This window comes from Xenopus tropicalis, chromosome 4 (genome assembly GCF_000004195.4).
Source record: "Xenopus tropicalis strain Nigerian chromosome 4, UCB_Xtro_10.0, whole genome shotgun sequence".
NCBI lineage: Eukaryota > Metazoa > Chordata > Amphibia > Anura > Pipidae > Xenopus > Xenopus tropicalis.
The window spans coordinates 143,470,929-143,485,770 of record NC_030680.2 but is presented as its reverse complement, the minus strand read 5'-3'; the positions used below and the strand labels follow the sequence as shown (position 1 = coordinate 143,485,770).

Sequence of the window (14,842 nt, the reverse complement as noted above, 5' to 3'; positions counted from 1 at the left end):
CTTGGTTTTGTATCCCCTTTAAAAGGTAAAGAAACACAGACTTTCCAGACTCCCTTTTTGGATCTACCCATAATGCACTGCGCACGTCCTCTGCTGACACTAAATGCTTCTTGTCAAGAGCAACATTCCATTATATTCACACTCCTCCTTAATTCCCCACTGGTCAGGGCGTCCGACCAATGGAAGCGGATATAAAGGTTTGAGTGACAGGCACAGACAGTTCTGCTCGGCCCTCTGAGATTTGCATGCTGATGAGGCACAATCATATGGAACAAATTCCTATATTAGAACATGAGAGAATGCGCTGGGATGAGGTTGGGAAATTCGCACCCGATACCGCGGCCCAGCCTCTCGTTTGCCCTGGAAGGGGGCCTGCATTGTAAAATACGCTTTCTGCCCAAGCTCCTAAGCATATCCAGACTTTTCCCAAATAGAACATAGGGGCTCATCCAGCTTTAGGGGGACTGGAAGGTCAGATGCGGGGTAAAGACGGAAATTTAATCTAAATTTTGTATAAAAATCTAACATTTGTGCAGCTCCCCAGTCTGGCATTGAAGCCAGACGTTCATATAATATTTCTCAGTATATAAGAAAACCAGGATCAAACAGAAACCATTACACAGTTTACAGGCAGAAATTAAATTTGCTGTTCACGGAAAGTCTAGGTTGAGGCAAAAGAGCGGCGTAGTCTAACTGTGACCACTAGAGGCGCTGTTCTCTGGTGAGGCTTCTTGGTTGCTGTGCCCTTGTCTATTCTTGTAAACCACCTTTAAAGGGGTAGGTCATCTTTAAATGAACTTTTAGTATGACAAAGACATTTACACTTAGATTGTAAGCTCTACAGGGCAGGGACCTCCTTCCTACTGTGTCTCATACCACATGGCACTTATTCCCTGTGTATTTATATTTATTGTATTTATTTATTATAACACTTGTCCTCCCTGTGTGTAACTGTGTATATTGTAAGATTGTACAGCGCTGTGTACCCTTGTGGCGCTTTATAAATAAAGTTATACATACATACATTCTAAGACAATTTGCAGTTGGTCTTCATTTTGTAATGTTTTTGTCATTTTCCAGTATAGTGTTTTGTTCAGCAGGCTTCCAGTTTGGAATTTCAGCGGCTATCTGGTCGCTATGGTCTTTTTTTTTACCCTAGTAACCAGGCAGAGGTTTAAATGAGAGACTGGAATATGAACAGCAGAAGGTTTATATCTCTATAAGTAATTAAAATTAATACTAACAAATTGTAGCTTCACAGAGCAAGAGTTTTTAGATGGCTGCTGGGGTCAGTCACCCCCATTTGAAAGCTGGAAAGGGACAGACGAGGAAGGCAAATAATTAAAAACCTATACTAATTAATAATAAGGACCAATTGAAAAGTTGCTAGAAATGTCACCTGCTGGTAAGTGCAGGTCCTGTGCCCCAGGCTAATAAGGAAGCTGCAGTGGAACATACAAGTCCTGGGCCCTATTACTAAATTAAAGGAGAACTAAACTCACTTAGCCAACATAGGCACCCCTGTTGAACCGTGGATTTCTCTAGAATGAGTTGCGTGGGGGAGTTTGGTGGCTGCCATGTTCTTGTGCTCCTTAGAGCCAATCACAGACCAGAAGCACAGCTCTGCTTAGGAACACTGGTCCTGGGGAGTGGCAGTTTGGGAGGGGGCCTACATTGGCTAAGCAGGTTTAGTTTTCCTTTAAACAAACCAAGATTAACTTGAGGCTTTACTTCCCCTTTAAAATTCTACTGCAGGCCTTGCATTGGAGAGAACATTAAGGCACAGGCCTGTTCCTAGTGACTCCAGCACCAAATGCAATAAACCCCTCCCCCTAGCTTCATTACAATACCCCAAAAAAAGTCAATTTGACATCACATGGGTCCCAACTGGCTGTCACTTTGTCCTGAAACTGACAGTTGGAAATCGTGCCTCCCCCCCCTACTCCCTCCCTTTGGCTAAACCCTAGTAAAACCTGCATTTAGCCAAGGTCACGAGAGGAAGAAACGGAATTAATTTTTTAGTAGGCCCTAAGGCAATGTAGGCTTTTGTTTAACACTTAGCGGCGTGGCCCCAGCCAGCGTGCCACCGAGGCTTACGTCTATTGCCACAGCTGTGCCGAAGGTGAACGAGATTTTAATGGAAGAAACATTCCATACACGTTGCTGGTAGCGAGACAAATTGCATATTTATACACAGGCTCCCCGGCCGGGGAAACTACAGGCAGCACCCAGCTCCCAGCAGCCAGCACCCAGCTCCCAGCAGCCAGCACCCAGCTCCCAGCAGCCAGCACGCAGCACCCAGCTCCAAACTCCCAGCACCCAGCACTCAGCTCCAAGCACCCAGCTCCAAACTCCCAGCACTCAGCTCCCAGCACCCAACTCCCAGCTTTATTAAATATAAATGGATCACTAATGGGCAGGGTGTGGGAATTCACACATTAAATATGAGCTGTGCATTAAAAAAAAGCTGCAAACGTGGGGGCAGGAGATTTAAGTGATGGAGGCATAAATTAATTATTTGCCTTTTTCTACTACTCTTTGCAGTTTTTTTAATGGAGGGTCAGTGACCCCGGCAGCGAAAAAAAACTATTGCTCTGTGAGACTACAGTTTTATTGTTACTTTTGTAACTTTCTTTTCTACTCAGCCTCTCTCCTATTCATATACAGGTATGGGATCCCTTATCCGGAAACCCATTATCCGGAAACTCATTATCCAGAAAGTTCAGAATTACGGAAAGGCCATCTCCCATTGACTCTATTATAAGCAAATAATTCTAATTTTTAAAAATGATTTCCTTTTTCTCTGTAATAATAAAACAGTACCTGTACTTGATCCCAACTAAGATATAATTACCCCTTATTGGGGCAGAACAGCCCTATTGGGTTTATTTCATGGTTAAATGATTCCCTTTTCTCTGTAATAATAAAACAGTACCTGTACTTGATCCCAACTAAGATATAATTACCCCTTATTGGGGGCAGAACAGCCCTATTGGGTTTATTTCATGGTTAAATGATTCCCTTTTCTCTGTAATAATAAAACAGTACCTGTACTTGATCCCAACTAAGATATAATTACCCCTTATTGGGGGCAAAACAAGCCTATTGGGTTTATTCAATTCTTAAATTGACTTGAGTTATGGAGATCCAAATAACAAAAAGATCCCTTATCCGGAAAACCCCAGGTCCCAAGCATTCTGGATAACAGGTCCCATACCTGTACTAGTCTCTCATCCAATCTACTCCCTGGTTGCTAAGGTAACTTGGACCCTAACAACCAAATAGCTTCTGAAACTCCAAATGGGAGAGTTCCTGAACAGAAAATGAAAAAAACAAAAAAAAAAACTACAAATAAAAAATGAAGACCAATTGCAAATTGTTTCAGTACATCACTCTCTACATCATACTAAAAGCTAACTCAAAGGTGTTACTTTTATGGAAATACACTGAATATCAAAGGTGGGCAGAAAAGGCAATGACCTGGGCATTAGGTGGCCAAGCCTGGGAACGTATGGAAATGATTCCACAGCCGGGAGAAAATTCTCAGCGCCGCTGACAGTCGATCAATTGGAAGCATGCGGATTGTGGTGAAAGGGACGGCACTAACAGAGGAACCACTAAGCCGGCTAATTATAGTTAAAGACAAAATCATTAGGATGGTAATGTAGGACTTCTCTCCATATATATACTGAGATGTCTGTCCAATGCCAGCTGCTTACTACTCACTATAACCTGAAGGAGAAACCCAGTATAGTGGGGATCAGATATGGTCTGTGCCACTGTGACAGAATGCTCTGTTATACAGATAGCTAGAATCTCAGCCATAAAGCAGGGCAGGACTGCTGCTTACAATGGGGGGGATCAGATAGGATCTGTGCCACTGTGACAGAATGCTCTGTTATACAGATAGCTAGAATCTCAGCCATAAAGCAGGGCAGGACTGCTGCTTACAATGGGGGGATCAGATAGGATCTGTGCCACTGTGACAGAATGCTCTGTTATACAGATAGCTAGAATCTCAGCCATAAAGCAGGGCAGGACTGCTGCTTACAATGGGGGGGATCAGATAGGATCTGTGCCACTGTGACAGAATGCTCTGTTATACAGATAGCTAGAATCTCAGCCATAAAGCAGGGCAGGACTGCTGCTTACAATGGGGGGGATCAGATAGGATCTGTGCCACTGTGACAGAATGCTCTGTTATACAGATAGCTAGAATCTCAGCCATAAAGCAGGGCAGGACTGCTGCTTACAATGGGGGGGATCAGATAGGATCTGTGCCACTGTGACAGAATGCTCTGTTATACAGATAGCTAGAATCTCAGCCATAAAGAAGGGCAGGACTGCTGCTTACAATGGGGGGATCAGATAGGATCTGTGCCACTGTGACAGAATGCTCTGTTATACAGATAGCTAGAATCTCAGCCATAAAGCAGGGCAGGACTGCTGCTTACAATGGGGGGATCAGATAGGATCTGTGCCACTGTGCAGAATGCTCTGTTATACAGATAGCTAGAATCTCAGCCATAAAGCAGGGCAGGACTGCTGCTTACAATGGGGGGATCAGATAGGATCTGTGCCACTGTGACAGAATGCTTTGTTATACAGATAGCTAGAATCTCAGCCATAAAGCAGGGCAGGACTGCTGCTTACAATGGGGGGGATCAGATAGGATCTGTGCCGCTGTGACAGAATGCTCTGTTATACAGATAGCTAGAATCTCAGCCATAAAGCAGGGCAGGACTGCTGCTTACAATGGGGGGGGGGGGGGGATCAGATAGGATCTGTGCCACTGTGACAGAATGCTCTGTTATACAGATAGCTAGAATCTCAGCCATAAAGCAGGGCAGGACTGCTGCTTACAATGGGGGGATCAGATAGGATCTGTGCCACTGTGACAGAATGCTCTGTTATACAGATAGCTAGAATCTCAGCCATAAAGCACACAGTGGCTTCCATGAATTAGTTGCTCTCCCCAGACCTTAGCCTTATTCACCATTAGTAGAGGAAGGAATGGCTGACAGTACAAGACAGCCCTGAGCAATACCCCAAGACACAGAAACCGTCTGGAAATACAATTTGTCTATACATTTTCCAATGACAAACCATTAGATTAGATTTCTACAGCGGGAGTTGGTTTTCCCCCCTTTCCTGTGAAACCGAATCTTGAAAACCCATTCAGCGCCAAAGACGTCCCTGAAGCTCCGGAACGAGGGACCCCAGTAACAGAGCGGCTGCATCTGGTTATACCATCCCAGCCCTGAGTCTTACTGTAACTAGGAGCAAAAAGTCTGCTTTTAGGGTTAGGCCCCGTGGCCCCAGCGCCTCAGGGTCCCCTTGTGATTCTCCATGAACTGACACGCCATATTGTGTAACAACCGATATTTATTTACCAAGCACATTGGGGGAATTTCAAGTTGACGCCCTACAGTAGTTGTAAAACTACAACCTCCTGCATTCGATCACCGTGCCCACAATACCAACTATAGGTTTCCCTATGAACATCAGTCAAATGCATTAATAACAGGAGGAAGCAAATTTATGGGCACTCTTCACTTCCTTTCTACGAGTATGTAACAGATTATGGCAGGAAGGGATGGTGCCACGTTAAACAGTTTCCCCATCCAGCAGCAAACAAACATGGCACATAACCAATTCCAGACAAAAAGGAACTGTTACCCAAGTTCATTTGATATAAAACCCAATTAATTGCTTCTGGGAAATATACACTAATAGCGCAAGGTAAGGCCCTTTAGTACCCTAGTGCCGTTTATTGTTGCTCGTTGTAGTTCTGCACAACATAGTTCTTAGCCAGGAATTTCGAGACAAGTCTACGGTACAAAGCAAGGGTTGAAACCTTAAAGGGGCATTTCACCTTAATTTAAGTATGATGTAGATAGAGATTGATAATCCGAGATGGTTTACAATTGGTCTTTGCTTTTTATTTCCTGTGTGTTTTTTTTTAATTATTTAGGGGTTTTTTTGTTCAGCAGCACTCCGGATTCAAGTCCAAACTGCCCTAGCAACCAGGCAGGGGTTAGAATGAGAGACTGGAACATTAATAGGAGCAGCTCAGAACAGAAAGATAAGTAATAAAAAGTAAAAATAACAATAAAAATCGCAGCCTTGCAGAGCAATACATTTTGGCTGCTGGGGGTCAGTGACCCCGTTTTGAAAGCTGGAAAGAGCCAGAAGAAAAAGAAAGCAATTAATCCCAAAAAAATGAAGACCAATTGAAAAGTTGCTAAGAATAGGCCATTCTATAACATAGTCATTGCTTTGTGCTATCGTCGATATAAAAATGAAACACATAGGGCCCCCTGGCAATCTCAACGTTATTATGCATTATTGTGGGACCCTCACTGGCTGCTATTCCCCCACCTACTATTTGTTCGCAACTGATTTCAAACTGGATTAGATATCATTAAATATGTACAGATTTTGTATTAATTTTTTTTTTTTTGCAGTTTATAGTTAAACTGATGTGTGGTTGTTAGACTCACTTTCCCTAGCAACCAAAGCAACCCAATCTCCGCAGTTCTTCCCGAAAGACGCAATGCCTCGAGAGTGGCTTTAACGTTCCTAACATCCCGATAATTCCCAATACCAGGAAAAACTTTTATTCCAGAGCAGCTACCCATACCAACCAATCAGAATGTGCATTCCTTAGCGCACTATTCAGAACTATTCGCCAGCTGGTTGCTGTGGGTCAACTAGGATCAACTAATCCAGCTGTTTTACTTGTTGCCTGCTATTTATACTATGTATCCTTACTATACTTTACTTATATAGCGGCAACATATTCTGCAGCACTTTATAGAGATGTCCCGTTGGTCACATCAGTTACAGAGTGGAGCTTACAATCTAATCTCCCTATCACAGTCACACACACATCCTAAAGGCAAGGCCAAGAAGAAAGAGATAGATAAACAGACAGACAGACAGATCTTATATTTTATAAGGGGTACTCGCTACATTATTTGTAAAGGGGTAGTTCACCTTTAAGTTAACTATAAGTATGTCATAGACTGGCCAGTATTTGGCAACTTTTCAATAGGTCTTTATTTATTTATTTTTTTAAATTTTTGAATTAATTCTGACTCTTTCCAGCTTTCAAATGTGGGGTCACTGACCCCGGCAGCCAATAAACTATTGCTCTTTGAGGCTACAAATTAATAGTTATTGTTACTTTTTCTTACTTTTCTTTCTATTCACACCCACTCCTATTTATATTCCAGTTTCTCATTCAAACCATTGCCTGCTAGCTAAAATAATCTGGACCCTAGCAACCATATAGCTGCAATAATTCCAAACGGGAACAAAAAGCTAAATAATTCAAGAACCACAAATGACAAAAAAATGAAGACCAATTGCAAATTGTTTCAGACTAGCACTCTCTACAACATACTAAACAGTTAATTGAAAGGTTAGCAACCCCCAGTAAGACCCACAGCAATCCTGAGTACAGTATTTATAAGTGCCCAAACCCCTTGTGGCCGATACAGTACTTTATATTTAGGAGACCAAAGACAAATAAAAAAAATACAAACAAACTGGTGAAACAAAGTAACGTCCCAGGTCAGTGAAAGAGACATTTCTATTAGAATATCTCTACAATGTAGCACTTCCCATAGACATTGTAGCAAGTTTATACCCAACGCTAACCCAATACACACACAGCAACTTCCCCTTTAAACCAGCCCCGGCCCAACCATTGCAGCAATAAATTCCAATCCATATCATCTCCCCCCCCCAACTAAATATCCCACTCACATTTTCCACACTTTGTGCCGCTTACAGACATCACAGCCCACGGAACGGCAGCGTCTAATAAAATAAACCCAAACAATAACAGGAGAAGGAAAGTGGCCAACTCACCGCGGCCAAATTAGTGGCAGCAGTTCCATAAATCAGACACGTAAATACGGCTCTTAAATTTAATTAGAAAGAGAAGGTTCCTGCAGGTAGGAGACCGACTTTCCCACGTGGATATTGCGACCTGCGTATGGCAGTTATCCGACGCAACAGTACAACAAAGTCGCAATCGTAGTTCACATAATTATAAGGAAGTGGATAGGAATCTCCAATCTTTGTTTATAAAGGCTACAATAACAACACAGTAGCCGAGAATGTAAAAAACTTACGATCAGGGGTTGTTCACCTGTAGAGAGTGAAATTCCGAGAACTTTTCCAATCGGACTTTATTTTTTAGTATTTGCGGTTTTTTAATTATTTCAGCAGGGTTGCTAGAGTCCATTTTAACCTAGCAACCAGGCAGTGGTTTGAAAGGGAGAAGGAATATGAATAGAAAGATAAACGATAAAAAGTAACAACAAAATTGTAGCCTCACGGAGCAATAGATTTTTTTTTTTGGATGTTGACCCCCATTTGAAAGTTGGAAAGAGTCAGAAGAGGAAGACAAATCATTTAAAAACTATAATAAAAAATGAAGACCAATTGAAAAGTTGCTAAGAATAGGTCATTCTATAACATACTGAAAGTTAACCTGAAGGTTCAATAACACTGGCCTACCTCCCTATTATGTAAAGGGGCAACAGGACCAGTCTGTGGAGCGACACCATTTATTAATACGAGTGCTACCCTTAGCAACCATGGTCTCCGAGCCTTGAATCTATCTACTGTATCCGCCAGTACAACTGCTTCTAGCAGGGAATTCCACAACTTGCCCAAGACGTTATGTAACATCCCGGAGACTTAACTGGCTTAACCAAATAAGTTTATGAATTCTCTACCATTATCCTAAAAACCTATTTACAATGTTTTTGATTAGAAATAAATCTCCCAGAATTCTGCACTGCAAATTTCCCCCCTCTTAATTTGCAATTTTAAATATATATTTTTTTTTAACAAAATGCAATGTGGATTGTATTAGACGCTATTTAAAAAAAAAAATGAAAAAAAAGTCTATATGAAGGATTACGCTGGCATAAATCCCAACACTCCACACCAGGTGCTGCAATAATATACAAAGTGCAAACCACAAGTCATATACAGTGTTTGCTTTCGCCTATTCTGTTCGGCGGGCGTTAATCACAGAAATGAATTAATCACAAAATACTTTCCCTTGGAACACACACATATTGACGCGGCCGGGCACAGGCTGTATGTCGATCACGGGGCAATTTTAATTATAGGGTTGCCCCCAGCCATTTATATTTTTTATACAGTACCTGTACTTGATCCCAACTAAGATATAATTACCCCTTATTGGGGGCAGAACAGCCCTATTGGGTTTATTTAATGGTTAAATGATTCCCTTTTCTCTGTAATAATAAAACAGTACCTGTACTTGATCCCAACTAAGATATAATTACCCCTTATTGGGGCAGAACAGCCCTATTGGGTTTATTTCATGGTTAAATGATTCCCTTTTCTCTGTAATAATAAAACAGTACCTGTACTTGATCCCAACTAAGATATAATTACCCCTTATTGGGGGCAGAACAGCCCTATTGGGTTTATTTCATGGTTAAATGATTCCCTTTTCTCTGTAATAATAAAACAGTACCTGTACTTGATCCCAACTAAGATATAATTACCCCTTATTGGGGGCAGAACAGCCCTATTGGGTTTATTTAATGGTTAAATGATTCCCTTTTCTCTGTAATAATAAAACAGTACCTGTACTTGATCCCAACTAAGATATAATTACCCCTTATTGGGGGCAGAACAGTCCTATTGGGTTTATTCAATATTTAAAGAATTTTTAGTAGACTTAAGTTATGGAGATCCAAACTACGGAAAGATCTCTTATGCAGAAAACCCCAGGTCCCGAGCATTCTGGATAACAGGTCCTATACCTGTATATTTAATACAGTGTGAAAGTTGGGGGGGGCTGTAATTGCATTGTATTGTACTTCTTGGTTCTTATTTAACCCCCCCCAAGTTCAAGTGCTGTTTCTGCCCTGCCCTAAAACCGGCTCAGCGTGCTGGTGTTATTTATTATTTGACAGCAACCCAATTAAATATTATAATTATACCTGGGCTGTTCTTAATATTTATTCTGTACGTTGTTTGTTTCCTGCTCGACTTTTGAAAAAAAGACCATCTAAAGCAGGGGTTCCCAACCCCCCTAATGCCGCGACCCTTTAATACAGTTCCTCATGTTGTGGTGACCCCCCCAACCATAAAATTATTCCTAAGAGCATCGGAAATATGTGTTTTCCGACGACCCCTGTGAAAGGGTTGTTCGACCCCCAAAGGGGTCCCGACCCCACAGGGGTTACGTTAGTCCCCCAACACTACAGATATGGGGTAGAGAAAAATAAGAGGGGGGTCCCTATGGTTGGCTGCTGTCAGGAATGGGGCAAGGGGGCAACAAGTAACAGTGGCCTTTTGGAAGAGGTGCTAACTGCCAGTTGGGTCACACTGACAGTTGTGCCCATCAAGCAGCTGGTCTGACATGGTTTGCACCCAGAGGAGGTCAAAGTCCTGCTGTACTACAACTCCCACAATCCTCTAGCAACCCTTAGATGGAAAAACCAATTGAAAAGTGATGGTTTAAAGAGGCAGAGTGGGGCACAACTTACAGGTGTACTGTCCAGGCGGGTAGGTCGGAGGGGGGCGCTGTCAGGCCCAGGTTGCTGCAGTCCAGCAGGTCCCCAGTACAGGTGCAGCTGGGGGGGCACAGGGGCTGCTGGGGGAGCCCCATCCCCAAATGGAAGAGAATTCCCAGCAAGAAGGTGCTCCTGCCCGTTATGGGCTGCATGTTGGGGTCCAGCTGTGGGGGGGACAGATCCCAAATCCGGGAGCCGATAGAGGGGGCAGGGATGTAAGGGGGGTGCACAGGTTTTTGGGGTGGGTTCAGGATAATGGGGAGGAGTAGAGAGGAGTTTGTGGGGGGCTGAGGGGTGTTAAGCACCGCAGACCACTGCTCCCCCCATACCCAGGGAGTTGCAACTCTCAGGAGGCATCGGTCATGTGTGAGCGACGATCCCTGGCCAGAGAGTAAAAAATCGCAGGCGGCAGACGCACAGCCACAGTCCCGGGAAACAGAGACAGATCCAGTCCGTCGCAGTCCTACAGAGAAACCCGAGAAGCGTCCGAGCCCCTAATCCGTGCGGGGCGGTCCGGCTGAGGCGGAATACGGAGTCGCAGCACCGATAGATCCACTCCGGGTAAAGCTCAGAGTCCGAGCCGATCCCGGGCAGCGCAGCTCTGGGGCAGGCACAGACACTGGCGGCGTGTAAGCCGGGCTCTCATTGGCGGCCGCACGTCGGCCTCACACCTCCCGCTGTCTCGCCGGCGCTGATTGGCCAGGGGTTCATCTCCCCCCTCCTTCTAAATCCCTAGCACTTTCCTTACAGAGAACTTTTCATTTCAGTTGGAGGAACTGGGAGAGGGAGGAGGTGTCGCTGCAACAGCTGCACTGTCGGGACCCTCACACCTCCCACCCAAATACATTGTCTGAGGCCGGGGGCCCTCTATTATACTGTTATACTGTTATACCCACTGCTAGGGACCCTGCGCTCTTAGCTTTTCATAGTTAACACTTAAGCAGAGCCATTATTAGTATCCAATCATATTCAGTAACTGTGGAGCCTTAGTGCCCTCATGCCTTGGTACACAGTCAGGGCTCCCGCCTTTTTATACTCACTTACTGGGCCCTTCATAATCCCATCCCTAGTACCCATGCCCTTACTCTATCATTTTATCATAAGCACTTCCTGGGGCCCCAGCTCTCATCTAATCATATGCACTTCCTGGGGCCCCTCTCCTTATTATCCAATCATATGCACTGCCTAAAGCTCCTCATTTCTTTTATGTGTATTTCTTGGGCCCTTACATTTCATTATCCAATCCTGTGCACTTCCTGGGGCCCCTCACTCTCCTTATTATCCCATCATATGCACTTCCTGGGCCCCCACACTGACCTTATTATCCAATCATATGCACTTCCTGGGCCCCCACACTGACCTTATTATCCAATCATATGCACTTCCTGGGGCCCCTCACTCTCCTTATTATCTAATCATATGCATTTTCTGGGGCCCCTCACTCGTTATTATCCCATCATACGCACTTCCTGGGGCCCCTCACTCTCCTTATTATCCCATCATATGCACTTCCTGGGGCCCCTCACTCTCCTTATTATCCCATCATACACACTTCCTGGGGCCCCTCACTCTCCTTATTATCCCATCATATGCACTTCCTGGGGCCCCTCACTCTCCTTATTATCCCATCATACACACTTCCTGGGGCCCCTCACTCTCCTTATTATCCCATCATACTCACTTCCTGGGGCCCCTCACTCTCCTTATTATCCAATCATACGCACTTCCTGGGGCCCCTCACTCTCCTTATTATCCCATCATACTCACTTCCTGGGGCCCCTCACTCTCCTTATTATCCCATCATACGCACTTCCTGGGGCCCCTCACTCTCCTTATTATCCCATCATACTCACTTCCTGGGGCCCCTCACTCTCCTTATTATCCCATCATATGCACTTCCTGGGGCCCCTCACTCTCCTTATTATCCCATCATACACACTTCCTGGGCCACCTCACTCTCCTTATTATCCAATCATACGCACTTCCTGGGCCCCCTCACTCTCCTTATTATCCCATCATATGCATTTCCTGGGGCCCCTCTCCTTATTCTCCCATCTTCATATTATACAATTATAAGCACTGTCCCAGGGTCCTCACTCTTATAATCCAGTCAGATGCCCTTGCACCCCTTATTATTCCTATGCAGTTCTGTGGTCCCTTTACCCTCCGTAATTCAGAAAAATGGCTGGCACAACAGGGTATCTGCAAGTGTGGATTATACCCCTGTCTGTTTTTTCAATGTAATGCAATGTTTCGGGGACATATTCCGCCCATAGTAAAAATGGCCATGCAGAAAGTAAAGTGACACGGCACCCAGTTTAAGGTCCTGTTTCTACCACTCTGATGGAACTCTGGGTAGTTACTATTATCTGGTAGTGATGGTCTTTACTGCTTCTCACATGTTAACCACTTAAATGTAATTATTTTCTCCCACACACGGAGGTACCTCTCAATTCATTTATTGCTGCATGCCTACCGTCTAAATTACCCCTCTAAATCTATTATAAGGTCCTTTATACGTACAGAGCTGGTGAAGACACATTGGCCGGGGTATAATGAGAACATGCTCTGAGTTTACAAGAGAAGGGCAGGTGTCATTGGTGTTTATTCTGGTTTCCATATTAAGGAAAAATATTGTGCGAAACGGACCTCCAAAAATATTCTACCGCTTTTGGTCTGATCTTAAAGGGAAAGCTTCAATTTATATTTTTTTTTTGTTAATTTTCTTTTAATAAGCAGTAAAGCTTGAGACTGCAATACAGTATGGCAACTCCGCTGCTTTGTGCTTACACATGAAAGGTAAGAACTAAGCTCGGTAATGTTCCCCTCGAGAGGAGCGTGGCAATTAAAATGCCTTGGGTGAAACTGGCCTTATAATTTACTGGCTATTTTCAGGGGCAGTAAATGAAGGACATTAACCTCTTCTTATAAATGGGGTTTGTTTCCCCTTTAACCCTATTATTGTGTTCCAGCAGCCCAGCTGTACTGATACCAGTGGACAAGTGAAGCAATTCTTATCTACAGAGGCCCAGGGGGCGTTAGGAATCCCTCATGCATCAATCCTGCCCCTTTATTCCAAAGACCCCACAATTAGCCCCCAACAACTCATCTTTCATCGGATTATCTGTTTGTACCTTTGTATAAGAGCCACTCAGGGTATCTATTGTTATAAGGACAGGGAATTAGGCAGACACATGAAGATTATTCCTTAATGCCATTTGGGGCAGCTATACATTCAACTGCAGGTGTAATAGTCATCAGGAGGGAAAGCTGGGAGCAAACTTTGCACCAGGGGCTGCCTGTGTATCTACTGTTACTACTTGGAGAGAAACTGAACAGAAGAACCAGAGGTTACTACTCAGAGAGTAACTGAACAGAAGAACCAGAGGTTACTACCCGTAGAGTAACCAAACAGAAGTACCAGAGGTTACTACCCGTAGAGTAACCAAACAGAAATACCAGAGGTTACTAACCGTAGAGTAACCAAACAGAAGTACCAGAGGTTACTACCGGGAGAGTAACTGCATAGAAGAATCAGAGGTTACTACTCAGAGAGTAACTGAACAGAAGAACCAGAGGTTACCACTCAGAGAGTAACCAAACAGAACTACCAGAGGTTACAACCCGTAGAGTAACCAAACAGAAGAACCAGAGGTTACTACCTGGAGAGTAACTGCATAGAAGAATCAGAGGTTACTACTCAGAGAGTAACTGAACAGAAGAACCAGAGGTTACTACTCAGAGAGTAACCACACAGAAGAACCAGAGGTTACTACCCGTAGGGTAACCAAAGGTTACTACTTGGAGAGTAACCACATAGAAGAATAAGTGGTTACTACTCAGAGAGTAACCGAACAGAAGGACCAGAGGTTAATACTCTGAGAGAAACCGAACAGAAGAACCAGAGGTTACTACCTGGAGAGTAACTGCACAGAAGAACCAGAGGTTACTTGGAAAGTAACCAAACAGAAAAGCCAGAGGTTACTACCTGGAGAGTAACTGAACAGAAGAACCACAGGTTACTACTCGGAGAGTAACCAAACAAAAGAACCAGAGGTTACTACTGGGAGAGTTTTCAAACAGAAGAACCAGAGTTACTACTTGGAGAGTAACCAAACAGAAGAATCAGAGGTTACTACTTAGAGAGTTTTCAAACAGAAGAACCAGAGTTACTACTTGGATAGAGTAACCAAACAGAAGAACCAGAGGTTTCTTCCTGGAGAGTAACCAAACAGAAGAAACTATTCGGAGAGTAACCAGACAGA

General features: G+C 43.8%; 1 protein-coding gene across 2 annotated transcripts in view; it reads right to left on the bottom strand.

The window, feature by feature from the left end:
- lrig1 (leucine-rich repeats and immunoglobulin like domains 1) overlaps positions 1–11,270 on the bottom strand; it is an 83,951-nt gene extending 72,681 nt beyond the window's left edge. Inside the window, exon 1 of one of the 2 annotated variants that reach the window (XM_004914155.4) lies at positions 10,551–11,270. In XM_004914155.4, coding sequence (XP_004914212.1) covers positions 10,551–10,729 — 179 coding nt within the window. In that variant the 5' untranslated portion in view covers positions 10,730–11,270. The remainder of the gene's footprint in view (positions 1–10,550) is intronic. The other variant, XM_002938366.5, reaches the window with a different exon arrangement.
- Positions 11,271–14,842: the final 3,572 nt, after the last annotated feature.